The 27,432-nt window shown below is 44.8% G+C and overlaps 1 protein-coding gene across 2 annotated transcripts in view; it reads left to right on the forward strand.

Moving 5' to 3' along the window:
- The window catches only part of slc35f1 (solute carrier family 35 member F1), a 148,817-nt gene that overhangs the window by 60,039 nt on the left and 61,346 nt on the right, over positions 1 to 27,432 (forward strand). For both annotated transcript variants that reach the window (XM_041861148.2, XM_041861149.2), the window contains exon 2: positions 4,981 to 5,156. In XM_041861148.2, coding sequence (XP_041717082.1) covers positions 4,981 to 5,156 — 176 coding nt within the window. The remainder of the gene's footprint in view (positions 1 to 4,980; positions 5,157 to 27,432) is intronic.

Consider the following 27,432-nt stretch of genomic DNA (forward strand, 5'->3'; position numbering starts at 1 on the left):
ACAATGCATAGTGCCAACTGTAAAGTTTGGTGGATGAGGAATAATGGTCTGGTGCTGTTTTTCATGGTTTGGGCTAGGCCCCTTAGTTCCAGTGAAGGGAAATCTTAACACTACAGCATACAATGACATTCTAGATGATTCTGTGCTTCCAACTTTGTGGCAACAGTTTGGGGAAGGCCCTTTCCTGTTTCAGCATGACAATGCCCCGTGCACAAAGCGAGGTCCATACAGAAGTGGTTTGTTGAGAGAACCCTGACCTCAACCCCATCGAACACCATACTCGCCCAACAACAGTGCCCGACCTCACTAATGCTCTTGGGGCTGAATGGAAGCAAGTCCCTGCAGCAATGTTCCAACATCTAGGGGAACGCCTTCCCAGAAGAGTGGAGGCTGTTATAGCAACAAAGGAGAGACCAACTCCATATTAATGCCCATGATTTTGGAATGAGATGTTCGATGAGCAGGTGTCCACATACTTTTGGTCATGTAGTGTGTGTTCTGCCTCTTCTGGAGGATAAAATTGGAATTGTAGCCAACTCTGTATAGCTTCATTTAAAAATGAAGATACTTTAAACAGGGTTCCATTGTCAATCCACCGGAAATTAATAGTTTTAATCTGTATGACATCAAAGAGCTCCCTTTTAACCATTGGATGTGCCTATCTTAGTAGCCTACTTGTCAAGGCGTCAGTGTAATGCGGTAGGACGAAGTCAGGCGCAGGACACAGAGCTAATCAAAAAACATACTTTACTCGTAGGTAACTTAATGAACATACCTCCACGCAGGGAGGAACAAACCCGCTCACATACGACAACCAAAACATGAACAAACACACACAACACACAGTGTGAGCCAGAGGGTTAAATAGGGAAGACATAATTACATAATGGGAAACAGGTGAGACCAATACAGACAAAACCAGTAGAACATAGAAACATGGATCGGTAGCAGCTAGTACTCCGGTGACGACGAACGCTAAAGCCTGCCCGAGCAAGGAGGAGGAACAGCTTCGGCTGAATCCGTGACACTAATGGAAAAACAGTTTGGATTTAGATACAGTTTCGGTATAGTAGAAGCTTTAAGAGAGAGGTTTAATGCTTTGATATTTAATAGTTTTAGCCCTCCGAACTCATATACATTATATAAATATTCCCGTTTAACTTTACTTGCTTTTCCATTCCAGTGGTCCCATGTAGCTCAGTTGATAGAGCATGGCGCTTGCAATTTTTTGCTCACGTAACTTGAAATAATATTATCCTCGAGTTGGTAGAGCCATGAATAGATATGTAAACTGCGATATCACTAGAGAATTTAATCAGGGTAATTTTACCATAGATGGACAGATGTTTCCCTTTCTATGGTTTCAAGATCCTATCTATTTTGCAAAGTTTTCTTTCAAAATTGATAGTCGCAAGATCATAAAACTTTTCCAGGATGTGTACACCAAGCACACCAACTGCACCAACCGTGCATTTAATCGGGAGACCACATAGCAATTTAAAGTTTGTGTCTTTTGATATAGTACACTTCATACACTGAACAAAAATATAAACATGCAACAATTTCAAAGATATTACTGAGTTACAGTTCATATAAGGAAATCAGTCAATTGAAATACATTCATTAGGCCCTAATCTATGGATTTCACATGACTGGGAATACAGATATGCATCTGTTGGTCACAGATACCTTAAATAAAAAGGTAGGGGCGTGGATCAGAAAACCAGTCAGTATCTGGTGTGACCACCATTTGCCTCATGCAGCGCGACACATCTCCTTCGCATAGAGTTGATCAGGCTGTTGATTGTGGCCTGTGGAATGTTGTCCCACTCCTCTTCAATGGCTGTGCGAAGTTGCTGGATATTGGCGGGAACTGGAACACGCTGTCGTACACGTCGATCCAGAGCATCCCAAACATGCTCAATGGGTGACATGTCTGAGTATGCAGGCCATGGAAGAACTGGAACATTTTCAGCTTCCAGAAATTGTGTACAGATCCTTGCGACATGGGGCCGTGCATTATCATGCTGAAACATGAGGTGATGGCGGCGGATAAATTCCACGACAATAGGCCTCAGGATCTCGTCACGCTATCTCTGTGCATTCAAATTGCCATCGATAAAATGCCATTGTGTGCGTTGTCCGTAGTTTATGCCTGCCCATACCATAACCCCACCGCCACCATACACACTGTCTACCATCTGCGCGGTACAGTTGAAACCGGGATTCATTCGTGAAGCGCACACTTCTCCAGCGTGCCAGTGGCCATCGAAGGTGAGTATTTGCCCACTGAAGTTGCTTACGACGCCGAACTGCAGTCAGGTCAAAAACCTGGTGAGGACGACGAGCACGCAGATGAGCTTCCCTGAAACGGTTTCTGACAGTTTGTGCAGAAATTATTCGGTTCTGCAAATCCACAGTTTCATCAGCTGTCTGGGTGGCTGGTCTCAGACCATCCCACAGGTGAAGAAGCCAGGTGTGGAGATCCTGGGATTGTGAGGCCGGTTTGACGTACTGCCAAATTCTCTAAAATGACATTGGAGAGGCAGCTTATGGTAGAGATATTAACATTACATTCTCTGTCAACAGCTCTGGTGGACATTCCTGCAGTCAGCATGCCAATTGCACGTTACATCAAAACTTGAGACATCTGTGGCATTGTGTTGTGTGACAAAACTGCACATTTTAGAGTGGCCTTTTATTGTCCCCAGCACAAGGTGCACCTGTGTAATGATCATGCTGTTTAATCAGCTTCTTGATATGCCACACCTGTCAGGTGGATGGATTATTTTAGCAAAGGAGAAATGCTCACTAATAGGGATGTAAATACATTTTTGCACAACATTTTAGAGAAATACACTTTTTGTGCATATGGAACATTTCGGGGATCTTTTATTTCAGCTCATGAAACATGGGTTTTTATTTTTGTTCAGGATAGTTGGGTTTTAATCCAGATAAACTGGAGAAATTATCCAAGTCTTCAATAAGACCGTTCAGGGTTGAAGATTGTGGACTTGAGAACTTGAATCATCAGCATACATTGATACCTTTGTTTCTAACCAATTAATTTCTAACACCTTAATTTTATTATTGGATCAGATTTTTATAGCTAACAATTCAATGGCCATAACAAGTAAGTATGGTGATAGAGGGCAACCTTGTTTTATACCTCTTGACAATTAAACATTTTCAGAGGAAGATCATTATATATAATTTTGCATATAGGAGGTGTGTTATACATACTTTTATCCATCTCATAAGAGATTTTCCAAGGTTGAAATAATCCAGACACTTATAAATACATTTTAGCCGTACTTTATCTTAGGCTTTCTCAAGATCTGCTATAAAGATTATGCCTGGTTTCCCTGCATTCTCGTAGTTTTCAATTATTTATAATAATTGTCTATTGTTATCTCCAATATATCTTCCTTTTTAGAATGCTGTCTGATCATGATGGAGAATGTCCAGTAAAATATTTTTAATTCTATGAGCAATACATTTTTTGGGGAGACTGGGTCCCCCGGCTCCATCTTCCGTATGAGAGAAATCAGCCCCTCTTTTTGTGTCAGACAGTTTATCATTTGTATACAGTTGAAGTCGGAAGTTTACATACACTTAGGTTGGAGTCATTAAAACTTGTTTTTCAACCACTCCACACATTTCTTGTCGGTGAGGACATCTACTTTGTGCATGACACAAGTAATTTTTCCAACAATTGTTTACAGACAGATTATTTCACATATAATTCACTGTATCACAATTCCAGTGGGTCAGAAGTTTGTTAATAACTTGTCTGTGCCACTGAAAGCTTTGCATAGTAATTCCCTCCAGCTGAAAGATCAGTCCAGGCTCCAGGGGTAACAGTGGATCTAATTGGTTTCCCTGAGCTTGCCATGCATCTGTCTGGTTTACCTCTTCATGTTTGTGCTTGTGTCATATTATTGTGTACCTCGTTTCAAATGCTGGCCTTTGACCTTATCCTCTATATGGACACACACACACTTCCTATTATTTCCCAGGCATTCCTAATGAGATTTTAGATGAACTGAGCGTAAACAGAACGAATATGAATGTCTCTTGACTTGCTCGAGTGTATGCCTGTTTGTTGGTCCTTTACTACAGCTCTGTACTGAATATGCAGATACCCATGCGCGTTCTCCCCTGTCGCTGTGCCTCTGTATAGGTGTAGAGGGAGCATTGAATGGGGCTGATTTGGTATGTGCTTTCTCTGGGGGGGAGAGGGTTGTGTGTGTGTTTAGACTTGATTGACAGCTTTTTCTTCCAGCTGAGGCAGAACTGACAGCACCCACTATTGTATTTTACTACAGACACAATCAAAGAGACAGATTCCACAGGTGGCTTGAGAGGTTGGGTGTGTTCAGGACTGGGCCAAAAAAAGTGCTCCTTAGGGAATAGGGTTTTATAGCAAAAAGTAGAGCACCATATGGGAATAAAGGAGGATGTCATTGACCAGAAATAGGGCACTTTATGGAGAATGGGGTGTCATTTGAGACACATCCTCTGTACAGCACTGTACAGTAAGCCCAGTGAGGAAGCTCAGTGTCCTTAACCACATGTTGATGAATGAGAGGAGCCAAGGCCAAGTATCACAATGGCTGATGGAGGGTGTTTGTAAATCCTGTCCTAATATAAATCAGACTGGAAGCCCTTGACGTGTCTCACACTGCTAGAGAGACTGGAGGATAATGAGTTCAGAAGGTGACAACTCTGTGGGAGTCAGTGGGATGCAGAGATAGGTCTGTGGGTGATGGGGACACCTGTTGATCTGCTGTTGTAGCTAGGGACAGGAGTTTTACATGACCATGTGACCTTCTGTTCTCTGGCCATACAGTGCTGCGAATGTATTGTACTGTAGTACACTAGCTGTGTTCCAATGCCCTTTCCGGTCAGTGGTTTAGTATCTGTGCTGTAATACCAGTGTGTAGTAAGAATGTCTTCTTCCCTGCCTCTCCTCTCCAGGGAACTTCTAGTAACGCTGGCTCTGGGCCAGGTCCTGTCTCTGCTCATCTGTGGCATCGGGCTGACCAGCAAGTACCTGGCTGATGACTACCACGCCAACACGCCCGTGTTCCAGAGCTTTCTCAACTACATCCTACTGTTCCTGGTCTACACCACCACGCTCGCCGTCAGGCAAGGTACGACAATGGACACACATGCACTCCCTCACGCACTCACACACACATGCACGCAACTGGACACAACAGGCATCAGTTGCTCAGGTCACACCTGAGTGCAAATAGAGACTAAAACAGGATTAGTTTGAATCCTACTAGGTGAATATTATATTGTGTACTCATCACTTTCTCAACGAGATGGGAAAGGTAAAAGCCCCTGTCCTCTCGTTGAATCTAATCAAGCTATATTGCATAATGTAATACATTTGCTGTGCTTTATGGCATTGGAGCTGGAGATGAATGGAATAGGACCTGTATAAACTAGAGACAGTTTGCAGCTGGGATTGTATAAAAACATATTTGTTCTTAATGTTATGTTTGAAGAAAGAAAACATGGAGGAGCTCTTGTTCTCTACTGACCTTCTGGGTGACCTCTCGGAGTACTTACAGGGAACATTTCAAAACAAGCAGCAGGTTGCTGTGTGAAAAATGATCCCTGTGTGTGTTGTGTAAGAGTGTATGGTGTGTGTGTGTGTGTGTGGAGCACACTGAAAGGCCGTCTGAGTGGAACACCTGCGGGGGGTGTCAGTGCTACCTTACTCGCTAACTTACTCTCAGCATAGCATGTTGTCACAATGTTTATCCTAACAACTGTAGATTGTAGACTCCAGATGAAGAACAGTGAGCTGATTTGGTTTTAGACAACAGACTGCACAGAGGAAGAGGCATCCTATGGAGAAGTTAAACATACTCTGATTTGGAGTTGAATTGACTATCGTAGCACTGAAGTAGAGGTCTGCGTGGGACTGATTTATTCATCCCTCTCCCGCCCGCACCCGCAGCTTTTCATACCGCACCCACCCACACCTGCTGGCTTTCTGTCCAACTCCCACCAGCTACCGCAAGAACTGGCCCCAAACCCAACCGCAGTCCCCAAATGCTATTTTAGGCGTATGTGACGCAGCTCACTTGCCAGCCATGATCCCAGCAATATACAGTACCAGTCAAAAGTTTGGACACACCTACTCATTCAATGGGTTTTCTTTATTCACCTGGAATGCATTTCAATTAACAGGTGTGCCTTCTTAAAAGTTAATTTGTGGAATTTATTTCCTTCTTAATGCGTTTGAGCCAATCAGTTGTGTTGTGACAAGGTAGGGGGGGGGGGTATAAAGAAGATAGCCCTATTTGGTAAAAGACCAAGTCCATATTATGGCAAGAACAGCTCAAATAAGCAAAGAGAAACCACAGTCCATCATTAGTTTAAGACATGAAGGTCAGTCAATACGGAACATTTCAAGAACTTAGTCGCAAAAACCATCAAGCGCTATGATGAAACTGGCTCTCATGAGGACCGCCACAGGAATGGAAGACCCAGAGTTACCTCTGCTGCAGAGGATAAGTTCATTAGAGTTACCAGTTACCTGGGCTTAGTGGGACTATCATTTGTTTTTCAACAGGACAATGACCCAACACACCACCAGGCTGTGTAAGGGCTATTTTACCAAGAAGGAGAGTGATGGAGTGCTGCATCAGATGACCTGGCCTCCACAATCCCCCGACCTCAACCAAATTGAGATGGTTTGGGATGAGTCGGACCGCAGAGTGAAGGAAAAGCAGCCAACAAGTGCTCAGCATATGTGGGAACTCCTTCAAGACTGTTGGAAAAGCATTCCAGTTGAAGCTGGTTGAGTGAATGCCAAGAGTGTGCAAAGCTGTCATCATAGCAAAGGGTGGCTATTTGAAGAATCTCAAATATATAATATATTTTGATTTGTTTAACACTTTTTTGGTTACTACATGATTCCATATGTGTTATTTCATAGATTTGATGTCTTCACTATTATTCTACAATGTAGAAAATAGTGAAAATAAAGAAAAACCCTTGAATGAGTAGGTGTTCTAAAACTTTTGACCGGTAGTGTATATATACTGAGGGAAAAAAGTATTTGATCCCCTGCTGATTTTGTACATTTGCCCACTGACAAAGACATGATCAGTCTATAATTTTAATGGTAGGTTTATTTGAACAGTGAGAGACAGAATAACAACAAAAAAATCCAGAAAAACGCATGTCAAAAATGTTATAAATTGATTTGCATTTTAATGAGGGAAATAAGTATTTGACCCCTCTGCAAAACATTACTTAGTACTTGGTGGCAAAACCCTTGTTGGCAATCACAGAGGTCAGACGTTTCTTGTAGTTGGCCACCAGGTTTGCACACATCTCAGGAGGGATTTTGTCCCACTCCTCTTTGCAGATCTTCTCCAAGTCATTAAGGTTTCGAGGCTGACGTTTGGCAACTCAAACCTTCAGCTCCCTCCACATATTTTCTATGGGATTAAGGTCTGGAGACTGGCTAGGCCACTCCAGGACCTTAATGTGCTTCTTCTTGAGCCACTCCTTTGTTGCCTTGGCCGTGTGTTTTGGGTCATTGTCATGCTGGAATACCCATCCACGACCCATTTTCAATGCCCTGGCTGAGAGAAGGAGGTTCTCACCCAAGATTTGACGGTACATGGCCCCGTCCATCGTCCCTTTGATGCGGTGAAGTTGTCCTGTCCCCTTAGCAGAAAAACACCCCCAAAGCATAATGTTTCCACCTCCATGTTTGACGGTGGGGATGGTGTTCTTGGGGTCATAGGCAGCATTCCTCCTCCTCCAAACACGGCGAGTTGAGTTGACGCCAAAGAGCTTGATTTTGGCCTCATCTCACCACAACACTTTCACCCAGTTCTCCTCTGAATCATTCAGATGTTCATTGGCAAACTTCAGACGTGCATGTATATGTGGTTTCTTGAGCAGGGGGACCTTGCGGGCGCTGCAGGATTTCAGTCCTTCACGGCGTAGTGTGTTACCAATTGTTTTCTTGGTGACTATGGTCCCAGCTGCCTTGAGATCATTGACAAGATCCTCCCGTGTAGTTCTGGGCTGATTCCTCACCGTTCTCATGATCATTGCAACTCCACGAGGTCTTGCATGGAGCCCCAGGCCGAGGGAGATTGACAGTTCTTTTGTGTTTCTTCCATTTGCAAATAATCGCACCAACTGTTGTCACCTTCTCACCAAGCTGCTTGGCGATGGTCTTGTAGCCCATTCCAGCCTTGTGTAGGTCTACAATCTTGTCCCTGACATCCTTGGAGAGCTCTTTGGTCTTGGCCATGGTGGAGAGTTTGGAATCTGATTGATTGATTGCTTCTGTGGATAGGTCTCTTTTATACAGGTAACAAACTGAGATTTGGAGCACTCCCTTTAAGACTGTTCTCCTAATCTCAGCTCGTTACCTGTATAAAAGACACCTGGGAGGCAGAAATCTTTCTGATTGAGAGGGGATCAAATACTTATTTCCCTCATTAAAATGCTAATCAATTTCTAACATTTTTGTTGTTGTTATACTGTCTCTCACTGTTCAAATAAACCTACTATTAAAATTATAGACTGATCATTTCTTTGTCAGTGGGCAAACGTACAAAATCAGCAGGGGATCAAATGCTTTTTTCCCTCACTGTATGTGATTGGATGTGTAGACAATATGGACAGTATATGGATAGAATATGTAGTATATCTGAAGAATATGTATGGCAATAGTTAAATAGGATAGGCCTTGACTAGAATACATATACATATGAAGTGGGTAAAACAGAATGTAAACATAATTTAAAGTGGCCAGTGCTCCATTATTAAAGTGACCAGTGTTCCATGACTATGTACATAGGGCACCAGCCTCTAAGGTGCATGGTAGAGTAACCGGGTGGTTGCCGTCTAGTGACAGTGACTAAAGTTCAGGGCAGGGTACTGGGCGGGGGCCAGCTAGTGGTGACTATTTAACAGTCTGATGGCCTTGAGATAGAAGCTGTTTTTCAGTGTCTTGGTCCCAGCTTTGATGCACCTGTACTGACCTCGCCTTCTGGATGGTAGCGGGGTGAACAGGCCGTGGCTCGGGTGGCTGAGGTCCTTGATGATCTTCTTGGCCTTCCTGTAACACAGGGTGCTGTATATGTCCTGGAGGGCAGGCAGTGTGCCCCCTGTGATTTGTTGGGCAGACCGCACCACCCTCTGGAGAGCCCTGCGGTTGCGGACGGTGCAGTTGCCGTACCAGGCTGTGATACAGCCCGACAGGATGCTCTCAATGGTGCATCGGTAAAGGTTTGTGAGGGTCTTATGAGCCAAGCCAAATTTCTTCATCCTCCTGAGGTTGAAGAGGCGCTGTTGCGCCTTCTTCACTACACTGTCGTGTGGATGGACTATCTCAGATTGTCAGTGATGTGTACGCCGAGGAACTTGAAGCTTTTCATCTTCTACACTGCAGCCCCGTTGATGTGGATAGGGGCGTGCTCCCTCAGCTGTCTCCTGAAGTCCACGATCAGCTCCTTCATTTTGTTGACGTTGAGGGAGATTTTCCTGGTACCACTCCGCCAGGGCCCTCACCTCCTCCCTGTTGGCTGTCTCGCCGTTGTTGATAATCAGGCCTACCACTGTGTGTCATCTGCAAACTTCATGATTGAGTTGGAGACATGTGTGACCACACAGTCATGGGTGAACAGGGAGTACAGGAGTGGGCTGAGTACGCACCTTTGTGGGGCTCCTGTGTTGAGGATCAGCGTAGTGGAGGTGTTGTTGCCTACCTTCACCACCTTTGGGGGCGGCCCATCAGGAAGTCCAGGACCCAGTTGCACAGGGTGGGGTTCAGACCCAGGGCCCCGAGCTTAATGATGAGCTTGGAGGGTACTATGATGTTGAAGGCTGAGCTGTAGTCAATAAACAGCATTCTTACATAGGTATTCCTCTTGTCCAGATGGGATTGGGCAGTGTGCAGTGCGATGGCGATTGCGTCATGCGTGGATCTATTGGGGTGGTATGCAAATTGCAGTGGGTCTAGGGTGTCGGGTAAGGTGGAGGTGATATGATCCTAAACTAGCCTCTCAAAGCACTTCATAATGAAAGAAGTGAATGTTACGGGGCGATAGTTATTTAGTTCAGTTACCTTCACTTTCTTGGGTACAGGAACAATGGTGGACATCTTGAAGCAAGCGGGGACAACAGACTGGGATATGGAGCGATTGAATATGTCTGTAAACACTCCAGCCAGCTGATCTGCGCATGCTCTGAGGACTCTGGCTAGGGATGCCGTCTGGGCCGGCAACCTTGCGAGGGTTAACATACTTAAATGTCTTACTCACATCGGCCACGGAGAACGAGACCTCACAGTCCACGGGAGCGGTGGTGGCCCACGTCGGTGGCACTGTGTTTCCCTCGAAGTGAGTGAAGAAGGTGTTTAGCTTGTCCGGGGCAAGACGTCTGTGTCCGCGACGTGGCTGTTTTTCCCTTTATAATCCGTGATTGTCTGGAGTCCCTGCCACATATGTCTTGTGTCTGAGCCGTTGAATTGCGACTCCACTTTGTCTCTGTACTTACGTTTTGCCTGTTTGATTGCCTTACGGAGGGTATAACTGGACTCTTTGTACTCAACCATATTCCCAGTCACCTTGACGTGGTTAAATGCGCTGGTTCTGTTTTGCGTGAATGCTAGCATCTATCCACGTTTTTGATTTGGATAGGTTTTAATGGTCACAGTGGGAACAACATCCCCTATACATTTCCTGATGAACTCAGTCACCGTGTCAATGTATACGTTGATGTTATTCTCAGAGGCAACCTGGAACATATCCCAGTCCGGGTTATCAAAATAATCTTGAAGCATGGATTCCGATTGGTCAGACCAGCGTTGAACAGTCCTTACCACCGGTACTTCCTGTTTGAGTTTCTGTCTATAGGAAGGGAGGAGCAGGATGGAGGCGTGATCTGATTTGCCGAAGGGCGGGAGGGGGAGGGCATTGTAGCCGTCCCGGAAGGGGAGAGTAGCAATGGTCGAGAGTGTTGATCGAGAGTGCGATGTGTTGATAAAACTTTGGTAGCATTTTCCTCAGATTTGCTTTATTGAAGTCCCCAGCTACACTTAATGCGGCCTCAGGATATGCGGTTTCCAGTTTGCACAAAGTCCAGTGTAGTTCCTTGAGAGCCGTACATGGTATTGGCTTGAGGGGGAATATGCACGGCTGTGACCATGACCGAAGAGAATTCTCTCGGAAGGAAATGCAGTCGGCATTTGATTGTGAGGTATGATTCCGTGAAACAGAGTATGTTACAGTCCCTGATGTTTCTCTGGAAGGAGGTCCTCGCCCTGAGCTCGTCTATTTTATTGTCCAGGGACTGAACATTAGCGAGTAATATACTCGGAAGCGATGGGTGGTATGCATGCCTCCTGAGTCGGACCAAAAGTCCACTCTCAATACCTCTTCTCCGCTGGCGGCATCTTGGAGCAGTCTCTGGGATAAGTGGAATTGCCTTGGGGGGTACGAACAAAGGATCCAATTCAGGAAAGTCGTATTTCTCTCTCTAATATCCAAAAATCATTTTTGGCTGTATGTAATAATGCAAAGGACATTCTGACCTATGAGAAATAACACCAAAAAAACGAAATACTGCAAAGTTGCTTAGGAGCCATGAACAGGGGGACCATGTCAGTTGGCTCCATCTTGCTATCATGCTATGATCTCGCATGCCCAACTAGGAGAGGAGAGGTTAACTTAACTTGAAGCAGAGAATTCTGAGTGTGAATAATGTGACAAAGATGTGTTTTTAATACAACAGGTAGGCTGACGCATACCAAGCAGAAAGACGACCGTTTCCAAATAATTTGCAGGAGAACCAAAATATTTGAATCCCAAAGTTCCTCTCCGAACCGCAGCATTAAAAATTCTGACCGCGCCACAATGATCTCTGTCGGGACCCGCAGCCCTCTACACTGAAGTGTTTTTTGTCATCATTGCAGTTTCATGCTGTGTAGGAAGTTTTATTATTATCCCATGAACCAGAGCATATGAGCGGAGTGGAGCGGGAGCGAGCATGGAGCGTGAGCGAGCGTGGAGCGGGAGCGTGAGCGAGCGTGGAGCGGGAGCGAGCGTGGAGCGTGAGCGGACGGATTTTGAACAGAGCGCAGAGCGGCATTTTTAAAAGGACGGAGCGTCGCCCTATGTCCCGCTCCAATTTCGCTCGCTCACACCAAGAGTCTGAAGCATGCTCAAGCCTGACCCAGAATCCATCTGTTTAATTTAATTTGTGTCGTCCAAGAATTTGTATTTTATAGAGCGAGGAGCAGCAGCAGCAACAAGAGAAAAGCGTTGAGGAATTCAAAAGTTTATTCACTGCAGGCAAAGGCCCAACCATAACAAGGGAGAGAAAAAGAGAGCTGGATGTAGCATTTTTAAAAATGATTTTCATGGACTATGAACCGCTGAGTAAAGGAGAACGCGAAGGGATGCAACACTTCGCCAGCTCAACCGGGCTACACCCCCCCAAGAAACGATGATAAATCAGTACTTTACTTTGTCAAATTTACATCTGAGATGCCCCATTCACATGCTTCAGCTGGCGATCAAAAACGCCGTTAACGAGCACGACAACATTAATAGGCTGTTAGTGAAAGTCGGGCACCTGGTGAAAAGTGTACGCAAGAGCACAGAGGAAACCGACCAATTAGGTGTCCGCCCCACAAATGCCTGCGCCATTCGATGGAGCAGCCAGCTGCGGATGATTCAGTCGTTCATCCGGTTGTTCCAAAAAGACCCGTTATGGCAAAACAAACTCAAGTCTAATGTTGCTAACATCACCCTGAATCAAGTACCGCAGCTGACGCACCTTGTCCGTGTGCTGACACCACTAGCAGACCTCACAGACAAAATGCAGAAGGAGCTGGGGAACCTGGGGATGATCCTCCCTGCTGTCACAGAAATCAAATCCCTGCTCACCGATTACACTCACGCTGCACTTCCAATGGGCATCGCTGCTTTTGCAGAAACATTGGCAAACAACGTGTCAATTCGCTATGGAATATACTATACTGATTAACATCTCATTTTAGCGTCAGTGTTAGATCCCCGTTCAAGACAGAATGGATAATCCGAGATGAGTCTGTATGCAAGAAATTCGGGAGATAAAGTAAGGCTGTGGTTTAAGCTAAAAGTGAAATACATGCAGATTTCGTTCCTTTTTTGGAGTGAGCGGGGGCGATTTGAGTGGAGCGCGATGCAAACTGCGTTGAGCGCTGAGCGATAATGAGCGGACTGGCCTGATGTGGCTTTGAGCGGGGGGAGCGGAGGGGTGAACAACTCCGTGAGCGAGGAGCTGAGATTCTCACCGCTCCACTCCGCTCATATGCTCTGCCATGAACATTACTTTGATGTATCCTCAGTATGGTAAAAGGTATCAGCTTTAGTGTTAAAGTTGTCATCATTAGCCTCAGTTTTCTGTTGACATTTATGATTCAGAGTGACATGGATGTTGAGGTAGAGGTGCGTGGAGGGTGAGATATGAGTATCAATGCTGCATGGGAAAACCTGCCACAAGCAGATAGTGAAACCTTTGCCAGGCCTCACCTCACTCACACACCATCTTTCTACACACCTTATCTCCTAGGCTTCCTTGCTTGGATTTGCAACTCACACATCCTAGAATAGAACAAACATGTAAGGGTCTCAGAGAGAGACAAATGTAGTTTTGTTATCTAATAGTAGAGCTGAATAGCAGTAGCATTACATATACAGTGAGCTCCATAATTCATTGGACAGTGACAATTTTTTTGTTATTTTGGTTCTGTACTCTAGCACTTTGAGTTTGAAAGGATACAATGACAATGAGGGTGAAGTGCAGACTGTCAGCTTTAATTTGAGGGTATTTTCATATATATCGGATGAACTGTTTAGAAATGATAGCACCTTTTATACATGGTCCCCCCATTTTAAGGTACTACAAGTATTTGTTAAATTGGCTTCACAGATGTGTGTTGTTAGGCAGGTGTATTCATTTGTGTCGTTAGTGAATGCAGGAGAGCTGTTGATGAATAGCATTGATTCTAGACTTTGCTATTGCCTTTGGAGGTTGTTGTTGTGGTGTGACAACATGAGGAAGACAGCAGTGTCGATGTAAATGAAGCTGGCCGTCATAAGGCTCCGAAATGAAAATCAATCAATCAGGAACATTGCAAAAACCCTGGCCATGCCCAAGTCAACAGTTTGGTTCATCATTAACAAGAAAAAAACAACCGGTGAACTCAATTATGTCAAAAGACCCGGTAGACCGAGGAAGACCACTGTAGTGGATGACCGGAGAATACTCTCTATGGTGAAGAAAAACCCCCTGACAACAGCCCAACAGATCAAAAACACTCTCCTGGATGCAGGTGTAGATGTGTCAAAGTCTACCATACGTAGAAGACTACACCAGCAGGACTACAGAGGGTACACTACAAGATGCAAACCACTGATAAGCCTGAAGAACAGAAAGGCGAGATTACAGTTTGCTAAAAAGCACCTAAAAAGAGCCCCAAGAGTTCTGGAAAAAAGTATTGTGGACAGATGAGACAAAGATTAACATGTACCAGAGTGATGGAAAGAGGAAAGTGTGGAGAAAAAAAAGAAATGCCCATGATCCAAAGCATACCACCTCATCCGTGAAACATGGTGGAGGGGGTGTTATGGCTTGGGCCTGTATGGCTGCCAGTGGAACAGGCTCACTTGTCTTCATCGATGATGTGACTGCAGACAGAAGTAGAACAATGAATTCTGAAGTCTATAGAAATATTTTATCTGCTCAGATAAAACCAAATGCCTCCAAACTCATTGGACGGCACTTCATCATGCAACAAGACAATGACCCTAAACATACTGCTAGAGCAACAAAGGGGTTTTTGATGGCCAAAAAGTGGAAAATCCTTGACTGGCCGAGTCAATCACCGGATCTGAATCCAATTGAACATGCATTTTACATGCTGAAGAGGAGACTGAAGGCAATAAGTCCCCAAAATAAGCAGGAACTGAAGATGGCTGCAGTACAGGCCTGGCAGAGCATCACCAGGGAAGATACCCAGCGTCTGGTGATGTCAATGCATCGCAGACTTCAAGCAGTCATTGCATGCAAAGGATATGCGACCAAATATTAACAATGATTACTTTATTCTACATTATGTTAAACTGTCCAATGATTTTTGATGCCCGAAAATGGGGGGGGACCATGTACAAAAGCTTCTATAATTCGTAAACGGTTCATCCGATATGTATGAAAATACCCTCAAATTAAAGCTGACAGTCTGCACTTCACCCTCATTGTCATTGTATCCTTTCAAACTCAAAGTGCTAGAGTACAGAACCAAAATAACAAAAAAATGGTCACTGTCCAATGAATTATGGAGCTCACTGTATATTCCTCTCTGAATATTCCTCTCTGAATTATCTCTGTGTTGGCTTCAATCACTCTGTTCATGTAGGTCTGTTACAGCCAGAATCACTGAAGGCTGAATATTCTGGGTTATGCTAGCTTGGCACTTTGAAGGATCTGCTCTGTCTCTGGTGATTCGTTCTTGACAAGAAGCAGATGCAATGCACTGGAAACATACAGGTGTCATTAAAAATTTATAGGAATGGTAGCTGTTGTTCAAACAATTTGTGAGTATTCTCTTTGCGTGACCAGCATACATGCAGGTGTCATTCGTATTATATACTGAACAAAAATATAAACGCAGTATGTAAAGTGTTGGTCCCATGTTTCATGAGCTGATTAAACAGCATGATCATTACACAGGTGCACCTTGTACTGGGGACAATAAAAGGCCACTCTAAAAAGTTTTGTCACACAACACAATGCCACAGATGTCTAAAGTTTTGAGGGAGCGTGCAATTGGCATGCTGACTGCAGGAATGTCCACCAGAGCTGTTGCCAGAGACTTGAATGTTCATTTCTCAACCATAAGCCGCCTCCAACGTCGTTTTAGATAATTTGGCAGTACATCCAACTGACCTCACAACCGCAGACCATGTGTAACCATGCCAGCCCAGGACCTCCACATCAGGCTTCTAGTTGATGAAACTGAAAATTATTTCTGTCTGTAATAAAGGCCTTTTGTGGGAAAAAACTCATTCTGATTGGCTGGGCCTGGCTCCTATGCCCTTCCAGGCCTACCCATGGCTCTGCCCCTGCCCAGTCATGTGAAATCCATAGATTAGGGCCTAATGAATTTATTTAAATTGACTGATTTCCTTATATGAACTGAAACTCAGTAAAATCGTTGAAATTGTTGCATGTTGCGTTTATATATTTGTTCAGTATAGTATAGTAATACTTGATCCCAAATATACCTGGGTCAGGATTGGCTATGTTGAGGGGTTAGACTAGAGCATGACCCATGTTTTGATTAGACAAAACTGTCATCCTCTCAAATTAGAATGTAGGCTGTTAACAGACAAGCAAACTCATTATTTCAAAGCAAGCTGTACTCTGTTAGACAGTGTGGCTACTTGTCCAAGAGGCTCCTGGCCAAATTGGTCCCATTCTGTGTTGTGTAAGGCAGGGTCTGGCTGTAGTGGAGAGCATGACCATGCACAGAATGAATAGTGATAATTGAGTGCCTTACTGGAAGGAAGTACAACAGGAGCAGCTGCCCACCCCGGCTCTGCAGCCAACAGCCCAACAGTTCTGTTGTCCCATTCACTTGTAGCTAAAGTTGGAATGGAGTACAGTAACAGATCAACAGCTATGAATAAATTCATAACCCTCTCATAACCAACTATACACTGAGTGTACAAAACATTAAGAACACCTTCCTATTGAGTTCCTAACAAGTGACATCAATAAGGTATCATAGCATTCACCTGGATTCACCTGGTCAGTCTATGTCATGGAAAAAGTTCATAATGTTTTGTACACTCAGTGTATTTTTTGATCAAGCCACCAGTTTATTCTGAGCTGCACTGAAAACCAAAACATCAACAACAAACATATAGACTACCCAACAGTGCTTAAAGGTCCAATGAAGCTGTTTTTATCTCAATATCAAATAATTTCTGGGTAATACTTAAGTACCTTACTGTGAATGTTTTCAATTAAAATGGTCAAAAAGAAACAAAAATAGCTTCTTAGCAATTTCTCAAGCAAGAATTTTGCTAGAACTGTCTGGGAGTGGTCTGAGTGGGGAGGGTGAAAACGGAAAACTAGCAGTTATTGACAGAGAGGTTTGGAACTCTCTTTCTTATTGGTCGATTAACTAATTTACTGCCTGGTGATGTCAGACATCACCAGGCAGGCCAAAACTCCATCCCACCAAAACCGGCAGAAATTTCAGGCGGTCTTTTCAAACAGCTCTTACACTAAAAGGGCATTATCATCATTTTCACAATTTCACAGTATTATTCCAACCTCATAGTGTGAAAATATATATAAAACACAGAAAAATCACGTTTTTGACTGCACTGGGCCTTTAAAGTACAACCACATTAGTTACTTTGACCTTGAAGTGCTTTCACCACACCGTCCCACTGGTTTGTTTGGGATTAGCAGAATTCACTATCCACTAGTCCACAGATTTCCTCCTAGCCTTGGGCTCTGAACACCACCTACTGTAAGTGTAAGCAGCAGCACTTCTACTCTGTTGTTCCTGACTGAAATGAATTAGGGCTCAGTTCCTCTCCCTCCTTCTCCTTCCTCTCTGCTCCCCATTGGGCTTCCTGACCCGCTCGTCCCCACTCAAATTCGATTTATACTGTGGCCCAGATGAATTGGGGTCAGCAGGAGGAGAAGAGCAGGAGAGGGCCGAGCTGGCACTCCCCCAAGGCGTCTCTCTCTCGCTCTTCCTCTCTCTCGCTCTCTCTCTTCATCTCTCTCTCTCTTCATCTCTCTCTCTTTTTCTCTCTCTCCCTCTCTCTCTATCCCCTCCTCTCTCTCTCCTCCCCCACTCTCTCTCTCTTTCTCCTCCCTCTCTCAGAAGTGCATGACTTATCACAGGAAGAGAGGCGAGGTGATTATTCACATTAATACGCTGAGACGATTATTAATTACATTGGGTTCATGCTGATGGCTGATAGCAGGGCTTTTCTCAGGCTGCACCATCAGTGGTGGCTGCCTCTCCCTATTAAACCACATTCATATTACAGCAATTACCAAGCACTGAGCCCCACTGATATTAAATACAGACAGACAGAGCTAGTTTTAATGTGCCAAAGAATGCGTTTAGCATTTTTATTAACTCGAGTAACTGACGACGATCTAGATGATACGTTTTTGAAATGTCATCCAATGTCAAATCGATTTTAAAATGAGATATTTTACTGTTGTAGAGATATGTTTTGTGCCCACTGTTAATGAAAACAGAACAGGTCTTGGCGTGGCACAGTAGGTGACAGAATGATCTAATATCTGAGGGATCCATCCCTCCACTGCCTCCATGTGTGCTAATGTGACTCATACAGACACCCAAAACAGCAAATGCCACCTTGTGTCAGAATCTCTCATCTGCCACCATAGGGACCAACATGCCTGGCAGGCCCTCTCTTCTCTGACACAACAACAGCGCCCAAGCTTATGGCCCAGCAGGCTCAGCCATTGTTTTTCAGGATTAACAGATTAATGGGAATGGCTGCCAGCATTCTTCTTTACCAATCTGTCAGAGCGGAGAGCGGGACTGGCTTTTGCCAGGTGGAGCCCGTCCAAGAGAAATGACTGAATAGCCATAACGGTTAAAATCTCTGAAAAGCTCAGAACAGTTGCAGGGTGGAGAACCTGTGGGTGAGTTTAGGATGTGGGGAGAAATGTGCAGAAACACTTTCTATTTTTGTTGCACTAACTGTCTCGTCCATCTGTGCTGAACTGGTACTCAGAAGAAAACTGCCAGGAAACCATAAGTAAAGAGATGTATCTGTCATGAAGGCTAAAAAGCTGGGAAAGCCTCCACTATTGGTCTCTACTAGAGAAATGCAGACAGAGAATAAATGTCAAGGCCGTAATGGATTCACACCATGTGACCATAATATACCACAGTATACTGCATATGGTGACTGACAAGGTGATAGTACACTGTAGTTATATGTGGTGTAAGCCTATACTCTAACACCTATCCAGTTGCCAAATCTTCATAGACAGAGGGACTATAATAACATTCTCTTCAGAAATAGGCTTAACACAGCAGCATTCTCTCAGTGTGTACCGTAATAAGTGTTAGCCCTCAAGGAAAACAGCCCTGACATTGCAGGCTGAATGATGCAATGCACTTGCAATGACTTAATGCACTTACAGTATATTACAATGTAGCAATACCCACAGCCTACCTCTGTTTTTTTCATCAATATTTTAACTTCTCTATGGGATGTTCAATCAATGATCTCTTTATCTCCCTGGACTGTCGACTCAGGTTTTTGTCATTCATTTTATCAGTCATTTTATATTTCAGTGCTTTTAGTTGTATTGAATTGGACTGAATAGAAATGTGTGGGTGAATGCTCCAGTTATCTCTTCAGTGTGGTGTGCGAGTGTGTGTCCATAAGATATTGTGTGTGTGTGTATGTGTATGTGTGTCTCTCAGTCAGTCAATTTGTGTACCCTAGTCAGTGTGTATGTGTCTGAGGTGCGCCTCTGCCTCTGTGTGTTTTGGGGAGAGTTTGGTGGAGTTATCTTGAGTCAGTACTCTTCATTACCTCCCGTGGTATCTTCCTTCAGGAGCCTGCAGGTACTTGGTCAGGTCAATGCCTGTGTCCACCCAGTAGGTGATTGCCTCTGAGAGCTAGCTCTTATATAGCTTTTTAGGAGAGAGGTTCTGCCCATCCCAGCCTATTGACAGCAGAGGAGACCCACTAAGCAACGGGGTCTTGCTGCAGGGACAATCACAGCAGAATATGCACCGCTGATTGTGCTTTTGTTCCCATAAGCACATAATCAATAATGTAATAACGTATGTCTATATCAGGATTGGGGGTAGAAGGAGGAGAGAGGAGGTACTAAGAAGCCTACGCTTGCTTATCTAACCGCACACTTTGCCCTACTAAGAGTGTTTTAATAATTTTATTATAGAGTTTAAAAAGACTTGATTAAGAATGAGGCCTATGTAGAAAGGTTCATCCATATTCATAGCAGTGACGACCTGTCATTCAGGGCGTTTTGAGCCCCACCTGTTTAGCAAAAAAATTTATGATATATACACTACCGGTCAAAAGTTTTAGAACACCTACTCATTCAAGGGTTTTTCTTTATTTTTACTATTTTCTACATTGTAGAATAATAGTGAAGACATCAAAAGTATGAAATAACACATATGGAATCATATAGTAACCAAGAAAGTGTTAAATAAATCAATATATAGTTTATATTTGAGATTCTTCAAATAGCCACCCTTTGCCTTGATGACAGCTTTGCACATTCTTGGCATTCTCTCAACCAGCTTCATGATGTAGTCACCTGGAATGAATTTCAATTAACAGGTGTGCCTTCTTAAAAGTTAATTTGTGGAATTTCTTTCCTTCTTAATGCGTTTGAGACAATCAGTTGTGTTGTGACAAGGTAGGGGTATACAAGGTAGGGCTATTTGAAGAATCTCAAATATGAAATATATTTGGATTTGTTTAACACTTTTTTGGTTACTACTTGATTCCATATGTGTTATTTCATAATTTTGATGTCTTCACTATTATTCTACAATGTAGAAAATAGTAAAAATAAAGAAAAACCCTTGAATGAGTAGGTGTTCTAAAACCTTTGACCGGTAGTGTATATATATATTTTTTGGTTGTTGTTGTCACAACTTCCTCCGAAGCTGCCTCCTCTCCTTGTTCGGGCAGGCTTCGGCGTTCGTCGTCACCGGCCTTCTAGCCACTGCCGCTCCTCTTTTCATCATTCCGTTTGTTTTGTCTTGTTTTTCCCAAACACCTGGTTCATATCCCCTCATCAGTCTCTGTATAAGTATTCCCTCTGCTCCCCTTGTCTTTGTGTGTTATTGTTTCCATGTGGAGGTGTCGCTAGCTCGGTTGAGCATTATGTACGTTTGTTGCTGGGATATTCACCCGTGTGTTTTTGTTTTCCCAGTATGCATTGAAGGCACACTGTATTTGGTTTACGCATTGCTGCTAACTGCTGTATTGGACGAATAAACCATATTCTGTGATTCACACCTCCTGCGCCAGACTCCGTCCTAATCACCCGCTACAGAATAACACACCCAACAGAATGGAGTCAGCAGGAGCAGGGAATCTTCCTGGAGTCTTTGAGTGGGTCCGGGAGCATTCCAATATGTTAGCCAGCTTGGGCGAAGCGATGGATCGGGTTCTCCAGGCCGTCCAGCGCCTGGAGAGGAGAGGACCCGATCCTGCGGAACCAGCTGAGCGACCGGATCCAGCCACCCACATACCAGCACCCAGTGGTATTCAGCTGTCTCGACCGAACGAATACGACGGGACAGCTGCCCGCTGCCAGGGTTTCCTCCTGCAGCTGGACCTCTATTTCAACACCATCAGCCCTGCTCCATCAGATCGGGAGAAGGTGTCCGCCCTCATCAACACCCCCATACTCCCGGCCTCCTGCATTGTGGCACCGGTGGTGTGGGCAGTGGACGCGGACATAGAGCGGGCGTTACGCACAGAGCCATCTCCACCTCAGTGCCCAGCCGGGCTTCGGTACGTGCCGTCTAGTGTCCGTGATCGTCTTATCTATTGGGCACACACCTCTGGTCACCCAGGCATCGGCCGTACAGTGCGCTGCCTGACCGGGAAGTACTGGTGGCCTACCTTGGCTAAGGACGTGAGGGTGTATGTCTCCTCCTGCTCGGTGTGCACCCAGAGTAAGGCACCTAGGCACCTTCCAGCGGGTAAGTTACATCCCTTACCAGTTCCACAACGGCCATGGTCCCACTTATCGATCGATTTCCTACCTGATCTTCCCTTCTCAGGGTAACACCACCATCCTGGTCGTTGTGGACCACTTCTCTAAAGCCTGCCGCCTCCTTCCTCTGCCCGTTCTCCCCACGGCCCTGCAAACTGCGGAAGCCCTGTTTACTCACGTCTTCAGGCACTACGGGGTGCCAGAGGACATAGTGTCTGACCGGGGTCCCCAGATTACGTCTAGGGTCTGGAAGGCGTTCATGGAACGTCTGGGGGTCTCAGTCAGCCTTACCTCTGGGTTTCACCCCGAATGTAATGGGCAAGTGGAACGGGTGAATCAGGATGTGGGTACGTTCCTGCGGTCCTACTGCCAGGACCGGCCGGGGGAGTGGTCGGTGTTCTTGCCATGGGCCGAATATGCCCAGAACTCTCTCCGCCACTCCTCCACTAACCTGTCACCATTTCAATGTGTTTTAGGGTATCAGCCGGTCCTGGCACTGTGGCATCAGAGCCAGACTGAAGCTCCTGCGGTGGACGACTGATTTCGGCGCGCGGAGGAGACGTGGAACGCCGCCCACGTCTACCTCCAGCACGCCTTGCGTCGCCAGAAGGCCAACGCTGACCGCCACCGCAGTGAGGCCCCGGTCTTTGAACCGGGTGATCGGGTCTGGCTCTCGACCCGGAACCTGCCCCTCCGCCTGCCCTGCCGGAAGCTGAGCCTGCGGTTTGTGGGGCCGTTCAAAGTCCTGAGGAGAGTAAACGAGGTTACGTATAGGTTGCTGCTCTCTCCTGATTACCTTATTAACCCCTCGTTTCACGTGTCTCTCCTCAGGCCAGTGGTGGCTGGTCCGCTCCAGGAGTCTGAGGTGTGGGAGGTCTCTCCACCCCCTCTGGACATCGAGGGGGCCCCGGCTTACTCCGTCCATTCCATCTTGGATTCTAGGAGTTGGGTGGGGGGCGTTCAGTACCTTGTGGAGTGAAGGATGTCCTCAATCCCTCCCTGTTGCGGGATTTCCACCGTCGCCATCCGGATCGCCCTGCTCCGTGTCCTCCTGGTTGTCCCCGAGGCCGGTGCCAGCATTCTGCTGGAGCTGCGGGTCAAGGGGAGGGGGGGGGGGGGTACTGTCATGACTTCCTCCGAAGCTGTAGAAGTATTCCCTCTGCTCCCCATGTTTTTGTGTGTTGTTGTTTCCATGTGGAGGTGTCGCTAGCTCGGTTTAGCATTATGTACTGTTGTTGCCGGGATATTCACCCATGTGTTTTTGTTTTCCCAGTACGCATTGAAAGCGCACTGCATTTGGTTTACGCATTGCTGCTAACTGCTGTATTGGACGACTAAACCATATTCTGTGATTCACACCTCCTGCGCCTGACTCCGTCCGACTCACCCGCTACAGTTGTTGCCTGTTTTGCATGTTATTTTGGTATTAATACATGTCACATATCAGTTTGCAAACAATGTAAAACAATTGTTATTGAATTAATAAAGCCAAATACAAACATGGTCTCTTTTTTGCTTTCTTGAGTAAGGCATCTCCAAAATGCAGGTGTTTCAGCCTAGCTCAGTGCTTTCTGTGGTAGAGGGGCAGCCAGCAGAAAATACAGAGCTTAGGGGTTGGTAATCCTCTCTAGTGGCGCAGTGATTGGCTCAGTGTTCTGTCACTCATGGGGACACTACGTCACCGCAAAATCTACAGGGAGAGCTAGAAAGTTCAATCCACCTTGGGTGCTGCCATAGATTTACATTAGAAGTGCACATCCAAGAAGGCTCAAGGTCAATGGCCACAGATAAAATGACGTCAAATGACGTTATATCTACCTTAGCTTTGATTGGACTGATCAAGTCAACATCATACTTTCAAAATCTTAGCTAGCAAGCTAGACAAGCAGTCATCATGAATCACGTCGACAATCTACTGGCAAATCCTATTCAATCCATGTCATATGATGAGAAATTATAGATAAAACGTATCAGTGCTCATCGGCAAGCACAGCACAACGGTGAGTCCAAAAATGTATTGTATGCTGCTTCATAAATTATGTAATATGCCAGGGAGATATGTAAACTGTAGCTAAGAAAGTAATACTAAGTGTATGTTGTGTAGTAAGCTGTTAGTAGCCCATGTGCCTCACCCCAATAATTTGGTCCCTTTCCCCCTCATAACTTAGCCTACTGTTCTGACTTGGTAACCTATAGCCTGTTTTAGAGAAATGTAATCATCAAATATTGTAAGAGCTTTCATTGTCTGCTTATATGCCCCCTTTATTTACCCTACGGTTCTGACTTGGTGTACAGGGAGAATACTGTAAGAACGGCCCATGTTCTGAATTCTGTCGCTGTACATTTCGAAAGTGCTGAACAAATAGTTATATTGACTACGTCCGTCCTAGCTCGCTCATTAATGTCTTAATCTAAATTACGGATTGCCCTTTATCCGCTCATTGTCCCCTTGTGCCATAGTCAGTAGAAACCACATTTGTTTAAGCAAGTCACCCATACCAGCTATGTTTTTTAAAAGGCAGTAAATAAGGCTGAATGAACTGATTTGCTGCCAGACAAGGCTCCGCTGATAGCCAGGTGTAGTGGTGGTAAGGATTCACTCCATGGTGCTGAAAAGAAAGCTCTGCTGTTGGGACAGCTTTATGTAGGCCCTAACAGTTTGTGGGCACCGTTTGTCACCGTTATAGTGCAATTAATGTATTGTTTAGTGTTGTGTTGTGTTGTGTAATGGCTTTGCTGGCATGCATCAACATTTTATTTTTTTGCCCCACCAAGATTTACATGCTAAAATCACCACTGTTCCATTGTGAGATATCCACTCAGCCCCTAAGCCAATGAAATCTATCATTCCATTGAGTCTGGATGGATTGGTATTGAATGAACGGTGTGATGGTATTGTCTGGTAGTAGGTGTTATAAAACATCAGCATACATAGAGCATGTTGATTATGTAGAATACAATGGCTATAGAGGGCTGTGTGTTTTGTACCTCTCTCAGTCTCTCCATCTTTCTGAGTACTCCTCTGAATGGCCTCAGTATGCCCTCTCGGAGTCCCACAAGGTGTTATTTCACCCTAGGTGGGTGTGCTACCACTCAACGGGCGGGGTGTCATAATCTTGTCATATTTTGTTAGCTTGCCGATACCTCTTTTTAACGTTCACTTTCCTTTAGTGTCTCGCACACTGTGTGACTGTGTGTTGTAACTGAGGTAGCCCAGGTGAAGTGGGCCTTCTCAAGGGCACTGTGTGTGTGTGTGTGTGTGTGTGTGTGTGTGTGTGTGTGTGTGTGTGTGTGTGTGTGTGTGTGTGTGTGTGTGTGTGTTTGTGTGTGTCAGGGTTGGGCTCAATTTAGAATTGAATTGAGAATGCCTTATCAATTCCAATTCAATTCTTGAATTTGAATTGAAGTAGTAAACAGGACACAGAATTGCAATTCAAATTTGAATGAAAGGAAATATAATTGAATTCAGTTAAATTCAATTAAATTCAAATACCTCTTCTATATTACGTGTATTCTACCTATTATACACTGAACAGAAATATAAACGCAATATGCAACAATTTCTAAGATTTACTGAGTTACAGTTCATATAAGGAAATCAGTCAATAGAAATAAATAAATTAGGCCCTAATCCATAGATTTCATATGACTGGGAATACAGATATGCATCTGTTGGTCACAGATAGGAGAACAAGTATTTGATACACTGCAGGTTTTCCTACTTACAAAGCATGTAGAGGTCTGTCATTTTTTTATCATAGGTACACTTCAACTGTGAGAGACGGAATCTAAAACAAAAATCCAGAAAATCACATTGTATGATTTTTAAGTAATTCATTTGCTTTTTATTGCATGACATAAGTATTTGATCACCTACCAACCAGTAAGAATTCCGGGTCTCACAGACCTGTTAGTTTTTCTTTAAGAAGCCCTCCTGTTCTCCACTCATTACCTGTTAACTGCACCTGTTTGAACTCGTTACCTGTATAAAAGAAACCTGTCCACACACTCAATCAAACAGACTCCAACCTCTCCACAATGGCCAAGACCAGAGAGCTGTGTAAGGACATCAGGGATAAAATTGTAGACCTGCACAAGGCTGGGATGGGCTACAGGACAATAGGCAAGCAGCTTGGTGAGAAGGCAACAACTGTTGGCGCAATTATTAGAAAATGGAAGAAGTTCAAGATGACGGTCAATCACCCTCGGTCTGGGGGCTCCATGCAAGATCTCACCTCGTGGGGGCATCAATGATCATGAGGAAGGTGAGGGATCAGCCCAGAACTACACGGCAGGACCTGGTCAATGACCTGAAGAGAGCTGGGACCACAGTCTCAAAGAAAACCATTAGTAACACACTACGCCATCATGGATTAAAATCCTGCAGCGCACGCTAAGGTCCCCCTGCTCAAGCCAGCGCATGTCCAGGCCCGTCTGAAGTTTGCCAATGACCATCTGGATGATCCAGAGGAGGAATGGGAGAAGGTCATGTGGTGTGATGAGACAAAAATAGAGCTTTTTGGTCTAAACTCCACTCGCCGTGTTTGGAGGAAGAAGAAGGATGAGTACAACCCCAAGAACACCATCCCAACCGTGAAGCATGGAGGTGGAAACATCATTCTTTGGGGATGCTTTTCTGCAAAGGGGACAGGACGACTTCACCGTATTGAGGGGAGGATGGAAGGGGCCATGTATCGCGAGATCTTGGCCAACAACCTCCTTCCCTCAGTAAGAGCATTGAAGATGGGTCGTGGCTGTGTCTTCCAGCATGACAACGACCCGAAACACACAGCCAGGGCAACTGGAGTGGCTCCGTAAGAAGCATCTCAAGGTCCTGGAGTGGCCTAGCCAGTCTCCAGACCTGAACTCAATAGAAAATCTTTGGAGGGAGCTGAAAGTCTGTATTGCCCAGCGACAGCCCCGAAACCTGAAGGATCTGGAGAAGGTCTGTATGGAGGAGTGGGCCAAAATCCCTGCTGCAGTGTGTGCAAACCTGGTCAAGACCTACAGGAAACGTATGATCTCTGTAATTGCAAACAAAGGTTTCTGTACCAAATATTAAGTTCTGCTTTTCTGATGTATCAAATACTTATGTCATGCAATAAAATGCAAATTAATTACTTAAAAATCATACAATGTTATTTTATGGATTTTTGTTTTAGATTCCGTCTCTCACAGTTGAAGTGTACCTATGATAAAAAATTACAGACCTCTACATGCTTTGTAAGTAGGAAAACCTGCAAAATCGGCAGTGTATCAACTACTTGTTCTCCCCACTATACCTTTTTAAAAAAGGTAGGGGCGTGGATTCAGAAAACCAGTCAGTATCTGGTGTGACCACCATTTGACTCATGCAACGCAACACATCTCCTTCACATAGAGTTGATCAGGCTGTTGATTGTGTCTGTGGAATGTTGTCCCACTCCTCTTCAATGGCTGCGCGAAGTTGCTGGATATTGGCGGGAACTGGAAAACGCTGTCATACACGTCCATACAGAGCATCCCAAACATGCTCAATGGGTGACATGTCTGGTGAGTATGCAGGCCATGGAAGAACTGGGACATTTTCAGCTTCCAGGAATTGTGTACAGATCCTTGTGACATGGG

This window comes from Coregonus clupeaformis, chromosome 33 (assembly GCF_020615455.1).
Source record: "Coregonus clupeaformis isolate EN_2021a chromosome 33, ASM2061545v1, whole genome shotgun sequence".
In the NCBI taxonomy this organism is placed as follows: Eukaryota; Metazoa; Chordata; class Actinopteri; order Salmoniformes; family Salmonidae; genus Coregonus; species Coregonus clupeaformis.